Genomic DNA, 23,961 nt, shown 5'->3' with positions numbered 1-23,961 from the left:
ACCTTTTTATTGACACCTGGGTTTGTGATTGAGACTTCTTCCTGATGTCCCCTCTCCCCATACTGAGGAGCTTTTTATACCTTTAGAGGCAATAATTCAGGGACAGCTTTGAAATGAAGGGTCTTCACTAGTTTGTCAGTTGTTGAAATTTAATAATTTGATTTTACATTCTTAGCTTGTTTTTGTTTGTGGACATAACAGAATATGAACTCACTAGTAAAGATTACTATACTTCTTTTTTCACTTAAAATTTTTTGTTTCCAGAGAATTGCTTGCTCACTGTAAAATATTTGGAAAGTAGAGGAAAACATAAAGGAAAAAAAATCATCCATAATCCTCCTAATTGGAAGTAATTACCATTTTGGCATATTTCCTTCCAGCTGCTTTATGGCATTTTTAATTATGGAGTTGAGATATCCCCAGTGCACTTGGAAGTATGTTGTTATTGACTGGGTAGCCCTGTAATGAACAATTGATTTTGAATCTTTACACATAATTGAGTGCTTGGCTCTTTCTGTCAGTAGAGGTTGAAGTCATGTGTTGAGAAAATGTGTAGAAGTTGATTTCCTAACTTTGTGTGATGGTCTCAGTCCAGGTCACCTTCAGCTTGTTGTCCCTTCGTTTTCTCTGCAGCTTTTTGTGGAATTTATCAGTAATTAAGTAGGGCTAGTGGTTTTGGAGGGCGTACTCCGCCCCAGGAGTGGCCTGACCCTGGAGTTCCTGCCCGTGCTTAACTTAAGATACGCTGTGAAGTAAAAGACCTGCTGGCCCAGGCTCTTTGTTTTGCCCTTTGGCCGCTGCTCATCGTGGTAACAATGAGGACATATAATTGTCAAGTGTGTGCGGCTCTATAAGTGACAGGAAGATTTGGTTTTAGGTCTTTATAAACAAAGGATCAAGATATGCTCCATTTGAACACTGACAAAGTTATTTTCAAAGTAGATCCCCCTCCACACCCCCATAATTTTCTTGGATTAACATTTCTCCCCTGCAAAGGAAAAAAGTCTTGTAGGTATATGTTAAAGTTTAAAATTAACTGTATCTAGAGCCCAAAATTGTAAGCATGGGTGGTCCCCGGCACAGCCGTGGCATGCAGCCTGTGTTTACTAGATGTGAGTGCGCTGTTACAGAAACCCTAAGGTAGTGCCTTCTAACCTTGGGGTCCTGGCTGCTCTTTCCTTCCTGCTACTTTCACCTTCTGGGGTTTCCTCTTCCTTCCCTCAGACACAGGTTCCCAGAGGCCCCTCTTCATCCTCCAGGTCCTCCCACGTCGGTCGGTGTGATCCCCGTGGATAAGCGGTCCGTTCAGTGCATTCCCTGCACAGAGGGCAGTGCCCCACTGTCCCCAACGCTCCCATCACACTGGGGCGCGTGGCCACCAAAACCCAAGGCAGGGAGACAAGAGACCATTCCTGACACTGATCATGAACATGTTCCTAACCTTTCTGAGCCCCGGGTACCACACCTATAAAACAAGGTGGTCTCTGAGGTCCCTTTGGCTCTAAAACTGTGCCTCAGTTTCCTCACTCGTAAATGAGACAAACAGGTTTCTACCTCATAGGATTTTTAGGTTAAGTTTAAAACTGTGAAGCTCTTAGCATAGCACCTTCCACACAATATAGGATGCTGTGTGGTGAGCAGTCGGGAAGGGGAGGCACAATAGGGTTGCTGCCTTCCAGGAGCTTGTCCAGATGGACTGGGATGACCCTCTGCTCCCCAGACGCTGTTGGACACCGCAGGTAGTGCCCTCAGCACTGCCTGTAGCTAGATGGTTTTCCCCACCTGAAGCCCTTAATGTGCCTCTTACCGGTTTTCAGCCTTTCTCTTTCTTCCCAAAGAAACTACTCCAAATCCTTGTCTCAAAAGTTGCCTCTGGGGGAACTCAAACTAAAAAAAGACAGAAAATTTCCATGATACATTAAGTAAAAAAAACAGCAAGGAATGAGGATCCTAAACCTTTTATTCTCAGGATCCCTTTATACTCTTAAAAATTGTTGATAACCCCAAAGAACTTTTATTGATATGGGTTATATCTGTCAATATTTACTGTGTTAGAAATTAAAACAAAATTTTAAATATTTATTAATTCATTTAAAAATAACCATAATAAATTCATTGTAAGTTTAATATCAATAACATTTTAATGAAACATAACTATTCCCCCCCCAAAAAAAAAATCTTAGTGAAAAGAGTGGTATCATTTACCTTTTTTTTTTGTTACTTCTCACCTGAGGATATTTTTTCCATTGGTTTTCAGAGATAGAGGAAGGGAGGGAGGGAGAGAGAGAGAGAGAGAAAAACATCGATGTGAGAGAGACACATTGATTGGTTGCCTCCTGCATGCACCATGACTGAGGCTGGGGATTGAACCTGCAACCCAGGTACATGCTCTTGATCAGGAGTTGAACCCAAGACCCTTCGGTCCAAGGGCCAACGCTTAATGCTTAATCCCTAAGCCACACTGGCCAGGGCAAAACTGGTATTTACATTTTTGTAAATCTCTTTACTATCTGACTTAACGGAAGAAAGAGTTAAATTTTCAGATTTGCCTCTGTATTCAGTCTTCTGCAAACTAATATATCATGTAGCCTCAGGAAAACTCTCCTCTGTACCTATGTGAGAAAAGGGCAATAACTTCTTAGTGTCATTATGAAATGCCCTGGCCGGTGTGTGAAAATAGTTTTGATCTCATGGATGCCGCCCCCCCAACTCCCACCCTGAAAGGGTCTTGGATGTACTGGTAAACTTGTTCTCCAAAAAGAAAAACAAAATGCCCTGGTTGTAAAAGTGTCAGGTTCCATGGTGTAAATACTCCCACTATGGCCACTTTTGAGCTGCCAGCTTGACCCCACTAACAGTGGAGTTGGGAGAGAGAATCTGTACAAGCCTGTATAGGCCGGCTGCAGTGAACCACTGTGTATGGAGCACACTTGAGCCACTGACACAGTATCTCTGGTAGGACACACAAGAAAAAGCATGGTTGCTTCCAAGAGAGTAGCCCAGTGACTGGAGGGCAGTGGAAGTGCTAACCAAATATTCTTTTATAGCTTTTGAATTTTGTTTCATGTGCATGTATAACCTAGTCAAAAAGAAAAAAAGAGCCAGGCCGGGCATGGCTCAGCTGTTGAGCACCGACCTAGGATCTAGGTGATCGGGGTTCAATTCCCGGTGGGGGCACGTGCCCGGGTTGCAGACTCGATCAATGACTCTCATCATTGATGTTTCTGTCTCTCTCTCTCCCTCTCCTTTCCTCTCTCTGAGATCAATAAAGATATATTTTTTAAAAAAAAGAAAAAAAGACCTTTAAGCATCTTCCTTCTTAAAATGAATTCTAAAAATATAAGTTGACCTATAATTGTAAACCTTTCCAGCTTTTCCATTGCTTTGTGGCATCTCTTGGAATTGGTTCTCCCTAAGCACCAGGGAATGGTTCTCACTTCTCTGCCGCCTCCTTGTCGCCTCCTTGTCGCCTCCTTGTCATGCTTCACAGACTCCTTCCCTCCTCAGCATCCCTTCCTGCCCCACGCCAGGTGCATGCTGATGCCGGGGTTCAGGTTCAGCCTCAGCCTCATCTCAGCAGGAGGCACGGGGGCAGTGCTGCCAGTTATTGCATTTATGCAGCCACTTTAAGCAACTTATCCTTTGTAATTTTATATTTAAGTGGCTAAAGCATCTTGTTCGTGGACACTTGGGATTACCTTCTTACCCTCTCTTTTGTGCTTTTTATAAACGGAAGGCTTTTCTGAGGACATTCTGATGTTCCCTCAGCCATGAACAGAATTACACCCACGATGGAAAATTGAATATTGTCCATCTCACTCTGTGCAGAAGGATAGAGACCAGGAGGCATTTTAATAAAATTATATATACTCCTACATGCTCTGCAACATTGCAAACCTTTCTGTAACAGTGACAGTCACTTCGCCTCAGGCTTCCCAAGTCCTTTTTTTTTTTTAAAAGAGCATTTCACTCATTAGATTAACCACTGGAGATTAGTCCTGTTTGAGAATTACCCTTTGATAGCTTATCGATGTCTTAGAACCTGTACCGGTTTAACTAGAGGCAGCAGCAAGCTACACAGGTCTCACTGACACACGTTCCCTTTATTCAGTTAAATCACCTTCCCTTGTTGAGGGGCTTGTTCAGGGGTTTTTGAGAGTCATGGAATAGCCACCCCTTGGGAAGAAAGCTGATTTTCAGGAACCTGTGGATACATAAGACTGTCTCACAATTTGAGATTCATGGTGAGAAAAATAAGGTTTTGAAAAGAGAATGTTAGAATGAGAAATTCTGTGAAGTCCAGCAGGCAAAGGAGATTGCAATCTTAGCAGCCTGGGTGGGCGGGAGCTGTGGTTGTTGGTGGCTCCTCCATAACCTATAGTTAAGTAACGGAAGGAATTTCTGTGGCATGCTTGGCATCCGGATACTCGGTATCCACCCAGGATGAGCAGCCCTGTGACCTTCATGTCGCGAATGACCAGGAAATGGAGGTAGCAAACACTGTACCCGTCCGCCCTCACCCGGCTCTGATGTTGTTCATGTGCTGTCGCTGCGTCAGCTCAGGATGCCTGGAGTGACCCGCACACCCCTCCTGCAGAAACTTCTGTATGTGAGCTGGGGTCTGTTTATAAGTACAGTGCACACTGGTTTTCCAGGTAGCCACGTGGAGATGAAAGCTTTGGATGTTCCAGCTGCTGTTGGGCTGAGAAATCTAAGGCTGAAAATTGGCCCCTGTGTTCAACAGAAGAACCTCAACAGAAGAATGGGGATTCTCTTAATATTTCCTCTCCTGGTGGCTGACAGGAGCAAACATAGACTCGGTTTCAACCCCAGTTCTGCCGCTTAACAGCTGTGTGACACTGGCGAGTTACCTGTGTCCCCCCACCCCCCTGTTTCCTCTTTTCCCCCTTCCAGTATTCAAATATTTCATTTCCTTAATCAAAATATTAAAAAAATCTTTTTCCAGCTTCAATGACAAAAAGTATATGTATTTGAGGTATATGCCGCCAGTTTCTTTATTGGTAAAATAGGGATTAAAATAGGGTGAGATGGAGGCACACACAGTGGCTAGCAGGGCCTGGCATGAAGTTTGTGGGCTGCAGATGTTAATGAGGACCCTGGCCTTACTCCCTGCCACACAAGCACCACGTAGTTGTGGGTTTTCCAGGCCTCGCAAATGGGAAATTCCCCAGCTTCCCAAAGAGCATGGTTTCTTTGCTGGCTGGGAGGGAAGGGGCCCACGGTTCTGTGTTCTGGGTTACTTCTGTGCTAATACAGCATCTGTCACCGGTCTATAAATGAACACAGCAATGTTTTCCAAAGGAGATGCACTCTGGGCATCTTGAGTGCCCACAAAGCCCGCCGCCCCTTCCTCCCACGTCCTCCCTGTGAGCCTCCCCGCCCACCCTCTGCTTTTCCTCACACCACACGTGGCTCATGTGTGTGCTCCCATGATTTTCTGAGAAGACAGTCCTAGTAACTCAGAATTCAGGTGCTAAATTGCCTGCAGTTGTGTCACGTGGTGGTTCAGAAAATACCCTTCCTGCTCACTGAGCCACAACCGGGCAGAGGCCACACCCAGCCCTTGACTCCAGGCCCCCGGCCCCGCCTGTAGCCTCCTGGGCTCCCCCGCTCCTACTGCGAGAAATAGGGTGGGAGGGCGTACTTGTGGATGGCCCTACCGTCCTTGTTCAGCACTAGTCCTTCTGTCTCCTGTTTTTTCATCGACTCCTGTTTTCTTTTCTTCTAGGATTTACTTGTCCTTTTAATGCTTTCTATTTAGCCAGTCTTTGTGGTTTTCTTTCACTTCACCCCCTTTCCCCCCAAATAAATCATTCTCCATCTCCTCCCTCTCCCACCTTTTCTGTCCAGAATGTGCCTTATTTTGTACACTGTACCCCCTCACCAGCCGTTTCTCACTGTCCCTGTCTGTTCTGCTGCGCTCACCTCTTCTGGATTTGAGGGAACTGGTTATATGACCCTGTGGCAGGTTTCCAAGGGCAGTTGCCATACTCGGGCCTTCTGGTGAAGCCTGAAGTGCGTCCCCTTGAGAGGCCCCTCAGGGAGGCCTGAATTTCTGCCTAACGCTGGTCACCCTCTTTTCGGAAATGCAGTTGTGGATTTGACTTGCTAATGGGAAATTCCCACCTGCCTGCCTGTGCCTCCTCTCAGAGACACCCAGCTAGGTGATGTCATCAAGCATGAGGTTGACTTGCCTAGAATACAGTGGGAGTTGTATTTGCTAGAATTCACCGCTGGTAAAATCGTTCTCGGACTATTGAAGTTTACGTGTTTATTTTCCCTCAGTATCATCTTGTGTGTGATGTTTTCCAGATAGGAGATAGTTTGGTAAGTCGGAATTATATTCAGTGTTAGTTTCCATTTCAAATCTTAAATTTTCTTATTAATTCCTCTGAAAATCAGTAGTGCAGGGATGAAAGGCACTCTACCTCTCATAAAGTGAATGTGACATGGTGAGAATAGTGCATCCCATCGTAAGCACTGTGTCCATGTTGCTGTGATTAATGAATTTGGAGGTTACCCTGTGCCTAGACCACCTAGATACTCCTTCTGTCCTGCCCCACCTCCCAGTGCTCCACTCCCTGGTGTAAAAAGGGCCACACGCCGTTCCACAGCTCCTCGGGGTGGTTTACTGAACTTTGTAGGTGGCATCCCTTTTCCTTATAGAAATTTCTTAAGAGATTTCTAGTCCTGCTCTCCTCTGATCCTTAACCAAAATTAGACGGATAATTGTAGTCTGCGTAATCAGTTGTGGGAACCACAGCTCCTCATTGTCGATAGTAAAGGCTGTCGCTGTCACGTGTATTCTTTTCCGCTACCTCATTTACACCTTACCGTTGTTATGGACATGCTGTTATATAACTTGGGGAACCTCAGAGACTTACTGGTCCTTTTAGTCATGGTGTCTGTTCCATTCCAGCTGGGGCAATGGGGGTTGGGCCGGCGCTGCACCAGATCCTATAATCCATACAGGGCACCTTCCACCCCACCCGCCTCACTCCCTCGTCAATAAAAAGAAGGGTTTGGACCAGGTTGTGTGGAGCTCGAGAGCTTTAAAAACCCCACACTGCCTCTTTCTCTGAAAGAGAAAGTTGTTTCTGAAGGAAAGGCTAGACCAGCACCATCCAATAAAAATATAACACAAGCCACATATGTAATTTTAAATTTTTCAGTAGCCGCATTAAAGAAGGTGAAATTAATTTTAGTAAAGTATTTTATTTAGCTCAATAAATAAAAAAAAAATTATCATTTCAACATGTAATCAACATAAAAAATTACTAATGAGATACTTTACATTCTTTTTGCTATGCTAAGTCTTTGAAATCCAGAGTGTACGTATCCATCTGGACCGGCCACATTTCCAGTCCTCAGTAGCTACGTGGCTAGTGACTATATTCATGGGCAGCACAGGTCTCTTGGTACTACCTGGGGTCCTAAGTCCTCAGCTCGGGTTCACAGGATTCACACAACTTCCATCCTTGGTCAGTCTTTTCATTTTTGTGGCTGGAAATGATAAAGCAGGGTCTAACAGATCATTTAAATTGGAGTCCGTACAAAAGAGTTGATTTTCTTCAGTAATGTTCCCCTAGCGCTCTCTGTAAATGCTCTCAGTCGAAGTTGTAAGACCCATTCTGCCCATGTAGAGTCTTGCAGAAGTGCTCCCAGCAAGTGCACAGAAGCCGGGCTGCTTTGAGCAACTGCAAACGAGAATGAGAGGATTTGATTTTCCATGATGTTGCAGAGCAGTGTGGGCTCAGCCTTCTATTCCCCCGAGCCAGGGTTCAGAGGGGAAGGGACTTTCTCATGGGGAGGGAAAATTAAGCAACAAGTTAAGCAATAAATCAAGACCTTGTCTTTGTCTTTTCATGTAGTGGAATAGAAGATGAACTCAACTGAATTCAGTGAAGATGTAGAAGAAGGTAAAAAAAACTCTTATTAAAAATTATTTTTAATTTAATATTATTATTGGTCATACATTCACATGGTTCAAAAATATGAAAAGCCCTGGCCGGTTTGGCTCAGTGGGTAGAGCGTCGGCCCGCACACTGAAGGGCCTCACGTTCGATTCTGGTCAAGGGCATGTACCTTTGTTGCAGGCTGGAGGCAACCAATTGATGTGTCTCTTCTCATCAATGTTTCTCTCACTCTGTCTCTCTCTCTCCCTTCTACTCTCTGAAAAGCAATGGAAAAAATATCTTCACCTGAGGATGGAGATTTTATATACACACACACAAAATGAAAAATGAAAAGTCTCCTTCCCCTGGTACACAACATGCCCCTTATCTATGTGTTTTTCCAGAGTTACTTTTTCTAAAAGCATTTTTTAAAAGTAGTATTTGTTTCCCTCTATCTCCTCTCTCTCCCCCTACCCTCCAAAAAGACTTTAAAACCAGTTTTGAACAAAATGTACTTGGAACAGGGTTTTATTGTATAGCACTAGTGCGGTAAGATAAAAATTGCTTGGTTGGAAGATGCAGTTTCATAGTGACTAGACTTTATCATCTGAGTGGTAGTGTCAAAGGACAGCCCACAAACAGCCTGTCTCTGGGGGTACCCTGCTGCTCTCTAAGCAACCCAACGTTCTTTCCCACTGAGCCCTATCTCTTCTCTGCCATAGTTCTAAAAAATAACACTGTGAAAGTGGAGACGGAGGCTGAAGATGCTGTCCTGGACTGCTCAGTGAATTCCAGATCTTCAGAGAAGCACCCTCTGGACAGCGTCTTCACCACCCTTCAGGACTCCAACAAGCGAAAGCAGCCGGGCAGCGAGGGCCAGCCAGACTCTGTCTCCAGCGTGAAGAGGCGGCGGCTGATTCCCGAGGTGAGGGGGCAGCCTCTGCTGTGTCTGCTTGGGCTCTAACCCTCTAACGAGATGCTGAATCTCTGCTCATGGGACCTGAGCAATTCCTGAACCCCTGGGCATGAGAAGGCTCTTATTTCAGCTGTCCCATCTCTGGCTTGAGTGTCTACAAAGTGTCCTTAACTGGAATCTTGTCTGTGTCTGGGTTCAGTGGGTGGAGGGAGCCTTCATAAGTATCTGCTTCTGAGTTCTTGGTTTTGCCCTGCTCTGCAGGGAAGACAAGAACTTGTTGATGGCAAGCCTGGTTTTCATCGTATACTCTACATGGATTCTCGGGAAAGTGCCAAGGGTTGGCAGGTCTTTTCCTAAATCAAAGTCATCTTTTATGCCTATTAGGGGAGCTTGTTGCCTAAAGAAACTGTTCAGGGAATCTTTTTTGTGAAGTGGAGAAGTCTATATCACACTTGTATTCCTAAGTTATCTATTTTATGAATTGACTTTATTTCTTAGTCACCTGGCGGTTTTATTGAACTTTGCCAAATTCTGAGGGAGAAAATGGAACTGATGGGAGAAAGTGGCCCCCTCTAGCAGCCTGTAGTCCAGATGGGAGATAAGACAAGTACACAAAACAGTGAAGACTGAGGAGAGAGAGGGGGCTTTGGGAGATGAGGAGGGGTGTCGCCTGGGATGTCTTGTCATTGAGCCTCCCCATGGACCAGCAGATTACACCTTAAACTCTTAGAACATTTTCCCAAACTCTCTAACCCAGCCACACACACACACACACACACACACACACTCACTCACTCTCACTGTCTTAATATACATGTATATAATACATTATAATGAGGACTGACCTGCATTCCACATCATGGGACATTGAGCAATATGTTTATCTGTCTGTCTGTCTATCTCTCTATCTATTTATGTAGGCCCTCCCCCAAAAAACAGCTTTATTGACATATAACTCACATACTGTACAAGTCACCAATTTAAGTTGTACAAGTCAGTGGTTTTTCATATGTTCACAGAGTTGTACAACCACCACCGCAATAAGTTTTAGAACATTTTCATCACCCCACAAAGAAATCCTGTATCCATTAGCAGTCACTCTCCATTTCGCCCCTCTTCTAGCTCCTGGCAACCATTAGTCTACTTTTTGTCTCTATGGATTTGCATGTTCTGAACATTTGTTACAATTGGAATCATAGAATAGGTGGTCTTTTGTGTCTGGTTTCTTTAATTTAGCAAACGTGTTCAAAGTTCATCAATGCTTTAGCATGTATCAGTACTTCATTCCTTTTTATGGCCTAATAATATTCCATGAAGTGAATATACTATATTTTGTTTATTCATTCATCAGTTGATAGACATTTGACTTGCTTTCACTTTTTGATTATCATAAGTAATACTCAAACAATACATTTTTTAAAATCTATAATGCCCAGCCGGACCAGCGTGGCTCAGGGGTTAAGCAGTGACCTAGGATCCAGGAGATTGTGGTTCAATTCCTGGTCAGGGCACATGTCCAGGTTTCCGGTTCGATCCCCAGCAGGAGGTGTGCAGGAGGCAGCCAGTCAGTGACTCTTTCTTATCATTGATGTTTCTGTCTCTCTCCCTTTCCCTTCCTCTCTCTGAAATCAATAAAAATATATATTTAAAAAATAAATAAAAATAAATCTTTCATGCTTTAAAAAAAAATCTACAATGCCCAGAAGAAAAGTTGAATTTTTATACCTATATGAGCATTTTTTAAATAAAGGATTGATTAGAGATATCCCACCCTTCACTCTGGCTGCCTAAACCAGCCACTGACTGCGTACCTTCTTACTCTGGGGAAATTTGCCTGTGTGAATAACAGTTTCTGGTGCAGTAAGTAGTGACTACAGAATACATCTCAGATTTCTGTCTGTTGAAAGCTACAAGATGGTTAGTAGAATAGCTTCTTTGAAGAACATTTAACCATTTGCTCTTTCTTATGTTTTACTTTAGACCATAATTTATCATTCTTTTCCCTAATGGTTGATACTCAGGTGTTTTGCACTTTTATACTATTACAGTAGTGCCACAGGACCATCCATATACATGAATGTAGCACCCCTCCATGAGTGTGCCCGTGGGTTGGGTTCCTAGAGGTTATTCTGAAAGTGTTGAGGAGTTTGCAAAGCACTGTTAAGTTCCTAAGGGAACTCCTGAAAAATTTTCTTCTGTTTGTCGTCTGCTTATGATCAGTCCTACAAAATCCTTCAAGTTTGTGAGTAAAGCCAGAGTTTAAGAAGTGGAACACAAAGTTGAGTCCATTGATTCACTTTTGCTGTGTAACAACTGGCTCCTGCCCCCAAAAAAACCAGAACAAAACAAGAAAACTTTTATTTATTTATTTATTTATTTATTTATTTATTTATTTATTTATTTATTTATTTATTTTATATATCTTTGTTGATTTCAGAGAGAGGAAGGGCGAGGGAGAGAGAGAGATAGAAACACCAATGATGAGTCATTGATCAGCTGCAGCCCGCAACCTGGGCATGTGCCCTGACCGGGAATCAAACCCCGATCGCCTGGATCCCAGGTCAAGGCTCAACCGCTGAGCCACGCCCGGCCGGGCAAAACTTTTTTTTTTTTTTAGAGGGGGGGAGATAGACATTGATTGGTGGCCTTCCACATGCCAGCTGGGGCTGGGGATTGAACCTGCAACCGAGGTATGTGCCCTTGACCTGGGAATAGAACCCAAGACTCTTTGGTCCACAGGCCAACGCTCTAACCATTGAGCCAACCTGGCCAGGGCTAAAACAGAAACCTTAAAACAGCCACTATTTTTTTCAGAATCATGTGGGTCAGGTGGTGGTTCTCCTGATTTGGCCTGACATGGTTGGGGCAAGGTGGTCTGAGATGAGTTCACTCCCACATCCGGGGCCTCCCCTGAGCTGGTAGGATGACTGCAGCTTCCACTGTGCACTTTCTCACTCTCCAAGAAGCCAGTCCAGGCCTGTTCACATGACATGGAAGAGTTCCTGGGAGCAAGACAGGACAGGCTCTGGAGGGCAGACTTGTCAGGCCTCTGCTTGCGCTGTGTTGGCCAGTGTCCCACTGGTCAAAGCAAGTCATATGGTCAAACCTGGATCCAAGGGGTGGGAAAATAGATCCCACCCCTGATGGCAGGAGCAACAAAGTCTCATTGCAAAGAGGCTTTCACACAGGAGGGGGGACTAGTGTGGCTGTTTTCATAAACAATTACCACAGTAAGAAACCACAGGCTCCTCATCCAGAAGGAATTCTGACCATGTGAAGCCTGGGTTGTGCCCTTTGTGGACAGTCCCAGGTGGTCTCACTGGCTCATTGGACAAATGGTGTCACTCTGTACTTTTGTTCAATACATTTTTGTTGTCATGGCATCCTAGAGAAGGGAGCATCTTCATATTCTTGGAGCAGAAAGGTAAAGAGAAGGTTCTTAGGATTTGTGTTTTAGTTGAACCCTTCAGGATGTGAAGCATGTCAGAAAAGATCTGGCATTGGGCTAGAACTCCCCGTGGTTCATGGTGGGGGAACTGCTTGTACACCACATGAGTGATGTGGTGGGTTTCAAATGCCCCTCTTCAGCTGGTGAGGCAGCCAGCTCTGTTGGGCCAGAGCTTCAGGCATCATCCGGGAATTCTGACACGTTCAGAGAAAAGGGAACCAAAATGTATTTGACTATTTCTAATATGACTGGTTCAATTTACATATTCTAATTGGTCACATAGGTTTACTTTTCAGTGGATTTGCTACAGTTCTGAACCATTACATTTTGGCAAGGAAAAGACATGTTTCCTCCTGCATTTTATTTTGGGCCTTTTATGAGCTTTGTTCATTTTCCTTAGTGTATATAAAGTGAGGTTGATGTCCTGGACCCCTTCCTATTCTGTGGAAAGAATGTATATAAGTAAAACCTTTTGAAATTCTTGAGGTCCTTGTAGAAGGGTGTCATGTGATTTCAGGGCAGTATTTCCTTCTCAAGTTTGTGTAAGTCGGTTTGTCAGTAAATCAGGAGCCTCAGAACCTGGGGACTGGAGAACAACCCATCAGTTTTATAGTATATGATGACTTTTCAGAATGGTACTAGCTTTCATTCAGAGTGAATAGTCTTCCCCTTCTCCCCTGAATCTTCTCTGATCCTTCTTACACGTGTGGTGGAGGTGGAGGTGGGGAGTGTGTGCGGCTTCTTAAGCACTTTCACTTCAGGGTGAGGCTGGAGGAACCAGGAGGCTGAAACAAGCAGTGATCGAACAGGTGGAGAGGAACTGCGTTAGCAGTTATTGGGGGAGTGGAAGGGGGTAAAGCGGGAGAAATGGTGATGGAAGGAGACTTGACTTGGGGTGGTGAACACACAATACAGTATATAGAGGATGTATTATAGACTTGTACACCTAATGCCTATATAATTTTATTAACTAATGTCACCCCAATAAATTCAATAAAAATTATTTTAAAAAGTAAAACAAACAAAAAAAGTTGAGTGCCTACTTGACAAATACCACCATTCGTTATTTCACTTATGCATATAACAAATCCATGATGAGAGGATTAGTATCTTCACCAGACAGATAAGCACACTCAGGCATGTAAGTTAAAGTGTGAGGGTGCCAGTGGGGCAGCCTTGTTCCTGGTGTGGAATGACTGGGACTCTTGGCTCCTTGCTCCTGGTCCAGGCAGCTGAGCCCCACCTTCTCTGATCCAACCCATAGGAACAGTAAATACCAGAATGAGCCGAGACTCTAGAGTCAGAAAAGGGGGAGTTCTCCATAGGGCCTTTGGCCAATTAGTGACCTCCTAGTCTCAGGTTCCTCCGTGGTGGTGAGGGATGACACTGTTCACCTCATTTTCCATGTGGATCATTGAGATCCACGTAAGGAACCCAGCACAGGGCCTGACCCATCTCAGCCTTCAGAAATGTTTACTTACTGCCCCCCCCATCCCCATATCCAACCCCACCCCCTGTGGTCAGTGTTCAGCTGCCTCCCTCTGAAGGAAGCCATTTGATGCCCTTTAGGACACCCCAGGCCTGAGCCCTTGATTCTGAACATCATTCGAGTCGGAACGTAGAAGACCACCTTCTGCCGCCTTCCCCCAAATGCAAGGGAAGAGGGGGAGAGCAAAGAGGGGAGGATTTGAATGGTAGCTGTGATGCTAAAGGTACATGCAGACTTGTATCTGGGCCGATGACTTGTTTATGAGTGACACTTAGTACAATACTAAGAAGAAAAAGAAAATCTCCCTCAAAAAATTTAACAAAAGGCTCTATAAAGACTTACTTGGCACCTCTGCTAGAAAAGGCTTCGTAGCCAAACACAGCAGATGTGGAAGATGAGTAGCCAACATTTTTATTGGAAATCATCTTTTTGTTCACAGAAGCGGGGGCGATATTCAAGAGCTGTGTGCCAGGCAGAAGTTAGCTTTGTTCTCCTGGGGGTTTTTGTTTCTGTGTTTGTTTTTAATCCTAAAGTGTCTCTGTGGTTTGTTTCTGGAGGACAGAAATGCCATTCGTTCGTTCAGTGCAAATGTGCCGAACCCCTCCTCAGTGTCAGTTCCTGTGGGACCAGCCGGAGATTATAATAGTTCCCACAACAAACAGAGCCCATAGACACGATGGCCATTCCCATTTGCACGAGGCTCGGGAAGTCAGCACTACCAAGCCTGCTTCATTCGGAACTATGCCCTTAAGCACCATCGTGGCCCTAAAGGCTGTGGGGTATTTATAAGATGCTGTGAGGAGCCTTTGAAGACTTTCTGCTCTGATATCTTGCCATCCCTTCTTTTTCTTCTTCCTTCCATTATAGCTGCTTTATCTCTCCAGGTTCTCATTTTTTTCAGGCATCATGGCACACAGTCCTGATCCTCACCATACACTGTTGGCAGTGTAAGGATGACCCCAAGGGGAAGAGCCTCGAGGGCAAAGATTGTGTCTCGCTCGTTCCTGGAGGGCCCACGGCCTTGCACAGTGCCTTGCAGATGGGCACTCAGTAATATTTTCTTCACTTGGTGGTGTAGAGAGCCCTTCTGTACCTTATTGCTAAACTATATCTGATCAGTTGATGATGATGATGGTGATGATAGGTGAAGAAGAGAGCTCTGTTGAAAATGAAACACGTGTCACCCCTGCTTCAGGTATTTGGAGGGGGTGGTGATGTGAGGCCCCCAGGAGGCATTTCACACTGTCTGCCCTTGATGCCACATTAATTCTCCACTCCCTACTCTCTCGAAGGCATGCTGCTTTCTTGGTGTTCCAGTTTGCTGACTCTCTGGGCACCATTTAGCAGCTCATCATTCATTGAACTGAATTCAGTGACTGCTCTTGGATTTGGAGTTCTGAGAAAGCTGTTTAATCCGTAGAGCATCTCCATGGTGACCCGGTCCTTGGGATGTCGCTGAGCACAGACATGTGGAATCTCCCCTAAGTATTCTGCTTACCCCTCATTTGTAACCCAACATCAACCTCTTTTTGTTCAGATTCTTCAGCTGAGAGATTTGGGCATCCCCTTTTGAGTCTAAGGGTGTTGGTGGTAGAATGAAATGCCCTGATCAAATCCAGGATAGATGCTGGCACTGCAGAGCCTAAGCTATGCCGCCGAGCTCCCATATGGTTGGAAGATGAGCCTCAGAGAATTGTGAATGGTGTCAGCCAGACGCCCAGTGCCAAGTAGCACAGATTTAAGATTTCTTGATACTCCTAGACAGCTGAGCAGAGATTTTATCAGTGGCTGCAAATGCAGCCAGCCCGTCATCGCCTTGTCAGCATTTGTGGAATTAATTGGAGCGCTGAGTTGACAGAACACCGGTGTGGAGATGTCTAAGAACCTTGTCTTTGGTACTTGTGTTATGTTTTGTGTTAAATTGTGTATCTAAGGTCTCTGGGAGTGAGAAATGTTGCCCTCTACTGGGACTCTAACTTAATTTTTCATTCAAGCCGGTTAGCCAAAAATGTTTCAGCGGGTGGCAGTATTTCTTACATGCTTGGTAGAAACTGAAATGTTTTTATTAATGAGGCTGAATATTGAGAGTTATAGGGGGGATTTCCAGTTCCAACCTACTCTGGCCTTTTGCCTGCTGTGGGGGTGGGGGAGTCAGAGGACTTCTTTTGCTGCTGGTATTTAGACAGTTCACTCTGCTTACTTTCTACGCTGGGGATTGGTTAGGTCAGACCTCCCTCTAGAACATGTGCTCACAGCATGTGCGTTTCTGGTGATCTCTCTGCACAGCATCTCTTTAGAAATATTAGTGCGGTCACTGGTTGTAAAGCAAAGGCCCAGATTCTAAAATCACTCCCAATGCAGTTATGATTTCTTTAGTGATGGGCATTGCAAACTCAAATTTCTCTATATTGGTAAAACCTCATGTAATCTCGATCCACGGGACCTCCAGAATTGTTTTGTTGTAATAGAATTTAATGGTGCATAAGTTGCTAAAAGTCTAATTCACAGTTTGTAGGAATTACAAGTAAGGCATTTTGAATTTATTTGGGCGGTGCTTTGAACAGTGATCACAGTCCTAAATCCACCTTATAGAGAAATACGGCTCACATATATGGATTTACATGTAATTATGAAGCTACACACAGAGAAATGAAATAAAACTTTCCTGAATTTAATTACTGTGTGCAATGCACTCTGGTATTTTCTATTCTATTTTCTTTTTTTTCTTTCTTTCTTCCAGACTCTTATTTCACACTTTGCCTTTCCCTCCCTCTTTCTTCTTATGCTAGTCATGATCCATTAAGTTAATTTCACCCCTTACTAATGGGCCATGACCCACAGTTCCAAACACACTGCATTAGGGGTAAAGATTTCCAACTATCTCTATCCCTTCCTTTTTCCAAGTTTCTGGTGTGTGTATGTGTGTGGGGGCTGCAGGGGAGGGGGGAGCTTTCTTCCTTCCTTCCTAAAACTTTGCTTTCTGCCTGATAGCAGAACAAAAGAACATATACATACAAAGAGTTTAAATTCCCACCTTCAGCTCAGTTGTCCTGTACTCCTCCCCTGGCAAACAGACCTCTTAAGAGTCACCTTCCAAGAGTGACTTATCCTGCTCTTGGTGCTGTAGGCAAGTTCTCTTGTTTACTGGTTGAGGTAATCATTACAACTAGTTTTATAAAAGGCCTATAGTATTACCTCTGCTCTGGCTCAGGAGTAACACTGTTTAATAATAACCATATTGTAATAATAAATATTAAGTACTTGTGTACATTATCTCTTTAGGTCTTTACAACCCCCGCGAGACAGATACCATTATTTATCTCTGAGTTACACACAGGAAGTTGAGACATGAAAGGTCATGTAACTTGGCCAAGGTCACACAACATCCACTCCATTCGCCTCTCTACAGTCAGGTTATTCATGAAGCGAGTGGCCTCTCTGAACTGCTCTGTCTTAAGCATGTATTTGAGAGGAGTAGAACCCCTTGCCCTGCTTTAAACATCCATGTATGTGGTTGATTAACATTCATTGAGCTCTGCTGTGTCCCAGGCACTGTGCTAGGCACTGGGGGTAGACCAGGAATGGCCTGGTCCTGTCATGTAACCATCCTGCAGTGGGATGAGGTTGGGGACAGCTTGGTGAGGAAACCCCAGAAGGGAGTGGGGCAAGGGGGCACGCTCCCCCACCCCAGCATGCCCCTCATCCTTCGCTCTTGAGTTTGGCGGTGGTGGGATACAGGAGGGCCAGATGCCTCTGACCTTTCATCTGCTTCGACAGACAAACCCTGAGAAAGTACTGGGCAGGTCTGTGGGATAATGAAAACACAAGAATTCCTGTATCTTCAGGTTCCTAGGAGAGTAAAGTAGCTTTTCTTTTGTGTGGTTATCAACAGAGATGTAAGAGAAAAATTAACCTTTCTGTAATATGAGTCACATTATTTTGTTATCTAAGAGGGTCAAGGAAGTAATTGATTAAATGAAAAATAACGTGGGAGGTTCAGAAGGATCAAAGTTTTTGGTTTATGTGGCCTTATGGCCTGTCTTTACCCTAGGCCTTCGTGTTCTCAGCACCATGTTGCTTACGTGCCTTTGTAAACCTGGCCTCTTGAAATTGTCTCTTTGCCCTGCAAGAGAAAAAAACCTCATGTACTGTTTGATGCTGGCATTAGTTATCTGAAGGCTTACAAATGACATTGAATCTGTCTGGATGAGAAAAACTGAGAGCAACCACCTTCCTCAAGGCCCTGGAGAGGAATCACAGCACACCCGGGGAACTTGTTAGAAATGCAGACCCAGGGATCAGAATCTGCAGGTGACTCATACTAGGGTTTCAGAAGCAGTGGCAGGGCCAGCCTAAGCCAACCGTGTTTTCCAGGTGTGGAAGCATCCTAAGGGTACACTTTGTTCCTGTCTACCCTGCATTTGCCTGGGGCACGTGCATGTCAGTGGGAGCAAATGCTTTGCTTCAACCCTGCCTGCTCCCCTGACATCCACCAGTGCTCGCCAGTTAGCTCTTCTGCTCAGTTAAACCTTCAAAAATATATTCCCGAACATTTTGGGGTCAAATTCAACATTTGTTGAAAACAGCTTTATAAAGTTAGGACTGAAATACAATGAATGGCACATACAGTGTACCATTTGGTAAGTTTTGACCCATGTACATCAGTAAAAGCCATCTCCATGATCAAGATGATAAACATATCCATCATCAGCTTTAAATCATCCACATTAGAGCTTTATGCCCTTTTGCATCTTCCCTGCACCCTCACATAACCACTAATCTGCTTTCTGTCACTATAGACAAGTTTGCATTTTCTAGAAATTTATGTTAGTAGAATCATACAGTGTGGCCTCTTTTGTTTGTCTGGCTTCTTTTAGCATAATTTGAGATTTATGAGTACCATGTGTAACAATTTTATTCTGAATAGTATTCCATTGTATGAATATAACAGTTTGTTTATATGCTTGTTAATAAAAAATTGGGTTGTTTCCAGTTTGGGGCTATTTACAAATAGGGCTGCCATGAACATGTGCTTAGAAGTATTTATTTATATGATCTTGTGCTTTCATTTTGCTTGGTAAATAAATACCTAGGAATGGAATACCTGGATCATATGGTCCATGTAAAGTACCAAGTGCTTTCCAAAGTGGTTATACCATTTTACATCCTCAGCAGCAGAGTCTGAGGGTTCCAGTTCCTTCACCTCCTCTCCAACACTCCATATTGTCTGCATTTTTTATTATACCCATTCTAGTGGGGGTGATGTGGCATTTCACTGTGGTTTTCATTTGCATGTCATTAATAAGCATCTTTTATGTGCTTATTTGCCGTTAATATATCTTCTTTGAAGTAGTTGTTGAAATAGTTAATTGAGCCATCTGTTATCGTATTTGAGAGTTCTTTGAGTATTCTGGGTTCAAGTCCTTTATCAGATAAATCATTTACCAATATTTTCTTCCAATCTGGGCTTGTTTTTCATTCTTTCAGCAGTGTCCTTCAAAGAGCAGAAGTTTTCTATTTTGACGAAGTCCAACTTATCAATTTGTTCTCTTATGGTTATGGATCGTGCTTATAGTGTTCTAAGAAATATTTGCCTTAAACCAAGGTCACAGAGGATTTCTCTTATGTTTTCTTCTGGAAGTGTCAGAATTTTAAATTAGGTTTCTATTTAGGTCCACGATCCATTTTGAGTTCATTTTTGTATATGGAACATGGTAGAATGAATCAGCATCATTTGTGGAAAAGATTATCCTTTCTCCACTGACTTGCCTGTGAACCTTTTTTGAAAATCACCTGTCCATATATGTAAATAAGCCTCTTAAAACATTGAGGGCCTGACAATAGGGAAAACTACTGAGGAAAGCACTGAGAACTGGGTTCTCAATGGTCAGGGTGACTGCTCTCCAGTGGTGGAGTTTGGAGTCCAGCCTTGGGGTCCTTAAAGAGTATCTTGGGCTTCTCTGGGAGTGGCAACAATGGACCTGCAGAGTGTACCATCCTTGGGCAGGTGGAGGAGCCCGGCCCTCAAATCTTTTCTGGTAGGGCTGAATTCTCCCACAGGCCTCTGTTGAGCAAGGCTGAACAAATACATAGCAAGTACCCTTCTAGATGCATAAGATACATGTTAATTCATTACATACAGTGGGTGACTTAGGACATTGGGGCTTAATTCTCTCTTGGAATTCTGGTTGAGAAGGGCTGCTGGACCAACAAGGAGACCAAGACTTAGAAACCTGGGAGGCCCCATCATTTCACGGAATCTCACAGTAGCATGGGCTCTGGAAAATTCTGGGCTAGCCCTTTTCCAATCCAAGATAAGATGTGATTTCAGGCCTTGGTAGAGTTGGCAGCACACTGTCACTGTCTAGACCCCATTCTTCTGTGCCCACCACTGTGCATCTCAGCTGTCCTGAGTGGAGACACCTGTTCTCCTAGAGGCTGCAGACTGAAGGACACACTGGAGCTGCTGGAGGCTGGAGTCATCGCCCCTGTGTGAGAACAGCTGAGCCTCGGGTCAGTGAGGTGACCTGCCCATAGCAGGGGTACCACAGGAGCTCCTTGTTCCCATGGTCTCTCCCATCTCAAGCGAGGTTCTTGCCCGTCTTTGCCAGCATTTGTGCTTCATCTCCTGTCAGGCCCATGGGCAGGAATTCCAGCGTTGGTGTCCTACATCAATTCGAAGCCTCCTGGGTCCAGTCTGAGCCTCTCTCGGGATATAGGCATAAGCAGGTTTGTATTGGGATGCAGGTGTGTATTCGTGGTGCATCCTGGACAGGCAGAGTGACTCCAGGGCGAGGGAAGCAGCTGCTCACATGCTTCTGCGATTGACCTTGGCCCCTGTGTGTATGACTCAGACCTGTGTCTGGTGTAGTAAATCAGAGCAACCCCCTAATACAGCTTTTGTTTTCCAGGCGCTCCTAGCAGGCATGAGGAACCGGGAGAATAGCTCGCCCTGCCAGGGCAATGGGGAGCAGGCCGGCAGGGGCAAGAACTTGGTCTCCATGTGGCCAGGTGAGGAGGAGCCCTGCAATGATGTGACCACCCCCTCCTACAAGAAGCCTCTGTATGGCATCTCACACAAGATCATGGAGAAGAAGAACCCTCCTGCGGGGGATGTGCTCAGCACGTATGAGCTCTTGGAGAAGGCAAACCCCAGCAACAGCCCTTCACCGCTGCGGCTCCTAAACGAGACACAGAAGCGGGACAGTGGCAGTGTGGCCCCTACCACCGACGGCGACCCCAACATCTACTTTCTGATCCAGAAGATGTTCTACATGCTCAATACGCTCTCCTCCAACATGTCCCAGCTGCACAGCAAGGTGGACCTGCTGTCCCTGGAGGTGAGCCGCATCAAGAAGCAGGTGAGCCCCACAGAGATGGTGGCCAAGTTCCAGCCGCCCCCCGAGTACCAGCTGACAGCCGCAGAGCTCAAGCAGATCGTGGACCAGAGCCTGTCGGGCGGCGACCTGGCCTGCCGCCTGCTGGTGCAGCTCTTCCCCGAGCTCTTCAGCGACGTGGACTTCTCTCGCGGCTGCAGTGCCTGTGGCTTTGCAGCCAAGCGGAAGCTGGAGTCGCTGCACCTGCAGCTCATACGCAACTATGTGGAGGTCTACTACCCCTCAGTGAAGGACACTGCCGTGTGGCAGGCAGAGTGCCTGCCCCAGTTGAATGACTTCTTCAGCCGCTTCTGGGCCCAGCGGGAAATGGAGGACAGCCAGCCGGGGGGCCAGGTCTCCAGCTTCTTTGAGGCTGAGCAGGTGGACCCCGGCCACTTCCTGGACAGCAAAGACCAGGAGGAGGCCCTGTCCTTGGATCGGAGCAGCACCATCGCCTCAGACCACGTGGTGGACACTCAGGACCTCACCGAGTTCCTGGACGAAGCCTCCTCGCCAGGCGAGTTTGCGGTCTTCCTTCTGCACCGGCTTTTCCCCGAGCTCTTTGACCACCGAAAGCTGGGGGAGCAGTACAGCTGCTATGGGGATGGCGGCAAGCAGGAGCTGGACCCGCAGCGGCTGCAGATCATCCGCAACTACACAGAGATCTACTTCCCCGACATGCAGGAGGAGGAGGCCTGGCTGCAGCAGTGTGCCCAGCGCATCAACGATGAGCTGGAGGGCCTGGGGCTGGATGGGGGCAGCGAGGGCGAGCCCCCGAGGGACGACTGCTACGACTCCTCCAGCTTGCCCGACGACATCTCCGTGGTCAAGGTGGAGGACAGCTTTGAGGGCGAGCGGCCCGGCCGGCGGTCCAAGAAGATCTGGCTGGTGCCCATCGACTTTGATAAGCTGGAGATCCCGCAGCCCGACTTCGAGGTGCCGGGCGCCGACTGCCTGCTCAGCAAGGAGCAGCTGCGCAGCATCTATGAGAGCAGCCTGTCCATCGGCAACTTCGCCTCACGCCTGCTGGTGCACCTCTTCCCCGAGCTCTTCACCCACGAGAACCTGCGCAAACAGTACAACTGCAGCGGCTCCCTGGGCAAGAAGCAGCTGGACCCATCCCGCATCAGGCTCATTCGCCACTATGTGCAGCTGCTCTACCCCCGGGCCAAGAACGACCGCGTCTGGACGCTGGAGTTTGTGGGCAAACTGGACGAGCGCTGCCGGCGCCGGGACACGGAGCAGAGGCGCTCCTACCAGCAGCAGCGCAAGGTCCACGTGCCAGGCCCCGAGTGCAGAGACCTGGCGAACTATGCAATCAACCCCGAGAGGTTCCGAGAGGAATTTGAGGGGCCCCCGCTACCCCCCGAAAGAAGCAGCAAGGACTTCTGCAAGATCCCTCTGGACGAGCTGGTGGTGCCCTCGCCCGACTTCCCGGTGCCTTCGCCGTACCTGCTGTCAGACAAGGAGGTGCGCGAGATCGTGCAGCAGAGCCTGTCCGTGGGCAACTTCGCCGCCCGGCTCCTCGTCAGGCTCTTCCCCGAACTCTTCACCGCCGAGAACCTCCGGCTGCAGTACAACCACTCCGGGGCCTGCAACAAGAAGCAGCTGGACCCCACGCGGCTCAGGCTCATCCGCCACTACGTGGAGGCAGTGTACCCCGTGGAGAAGATGGAGGAGGTGTGGCATTACGAATGTATCCCCAGCATCGATGAACGGTGCCGCCGGCCCAACAGAAAAAAATGTGACATCCTGAAGAAAGCCAAGAAAGTGGAGAAGTGATGGGTACCCTGGGGCCTGGGCCTTCTTTTGGAGCACGTGTATGGTATCCACAGACACGCACCTTATGTCAGTGGGAAGTGGCTTATTACTTTTGCACACATGAACACCCACCCAACCACAAGAAAGAAGCCTTACATTTGGTCTCTCCTACTTCCAGCCTTTGTCCTGAGTTCCCCAGGGGTGCAGCCCCTGTGAGAGCAGAGAGGCCTCAGGAGCAGGGCTTCTCTCTCCTTGGCTGTGCCCTCCCCTCTTCTCAATTTGAAACGCAAATTCAGCAACTCCCTTGTTCCTCTTCCCACATTTTACATCTTCCATTTTTATCAATTGTTTTTTAATTAAAAGGAAACCCTTTTTAAAAGATCATTGGGCTCTTTGGGGGCCACTTTGCTTAGGAAAAAAAAAAAATCTTTTAAATATTCATGGTGAAATACTGTTAGAAGGCTTCAGTGGCTGAGGTTTCTTTTTAAGATGGTTTCAGGTTTATGAAATTTTGAGAATGGCCATGTTTATGCATGAGGGCTAATAACAGCTTCAGGGGGCATAGAGACTGGCCTGACTGACCTTGTCTTTTACATCTGATTTTGGAAGAGTCAAGATGCCCCTTGGATGGCAGTAGAGGGGGTGGGATAGCGCGATGTCCTTCCCGACCATGGCCGCTTTCTCCCTTCTGCTGTGGTGTGAGGAAGGGGCGTACTTGTGGCCTAGCCTGTTCGTCGTTGCTGGGCCGGTAGAATGTTGTGCTCACTCTCTGTAGACAAGAACACTGGATGATGATGATGATGATATGAATGTAGATAGACGTGGAAACACGTTCACAATGTCATTTGAGCTGTGTCCTTCCACTGCCCCCTTCCCTCTCCACATGAGGATGCTAGTTGGAGGGGCAGACACATTTCTTTGGAGAACAGTGTGTGTGAATAATTGGCTTCTTGTTTGATGTAAGGATGGGTCCCTTTGGACTCACCAAGAACTGTTTACTTTCTGTGTTTGTATTTGTACGAAGCCTAGGTTCTGGGAGCTTATGGTGACTTCAC

At 46.1% G+C, this 23,961-nt stretch overlaps 1 protein-coding gene across 1 annotated transcript in view; it reads left to right on the top strand.

The window, feature by feature from the left end:
* Positions 1–23,320, top strand: part of BEND3 (BEN domain containing 3) — a 29,483-nt gene extending 6,163 nt beyond the window's left edge. Inside the window, exons 2-4 of the mRNA XM_081140752.1 lie at positions 7,893–7,940; positions 8,639–8,841; positions 20,681–23,320. Coding sequence (XP_080996878.1) covers positions 7,904–7,940; positions 8,639–8,841; positions 20,681–22,927 — 2,487 coding nt within the window. The 5' untranslated portion in view covers positions 7,893–7,903 and the 3' untranslated portion in view covers positions 22,928–23,320. The remainder of the gene's footprint in view (positions 1–7,892; positions 7,941–8,638; positions 8,842–20,680) is intronic.
* Positions 23,321–23,961: the final 641 nt, after the last annotated feature.

The sequence above is a fragment of the Miniopterus schreibersii genome, assembly GCF_964146895.1.
Source record: "Miniopterus schreibersii genome assembly, chromosome: 6".
Classification (NCBI taxonomy): Eukaryota; Metazoa; Chordata; class Mammalia; order Chiroptera; family Miniopteridae; genus Miniopterus; species Miniopterus schreibersii.
This window is presented reverse-complemented; position numbering and strand designations above follow the sequence as displayed.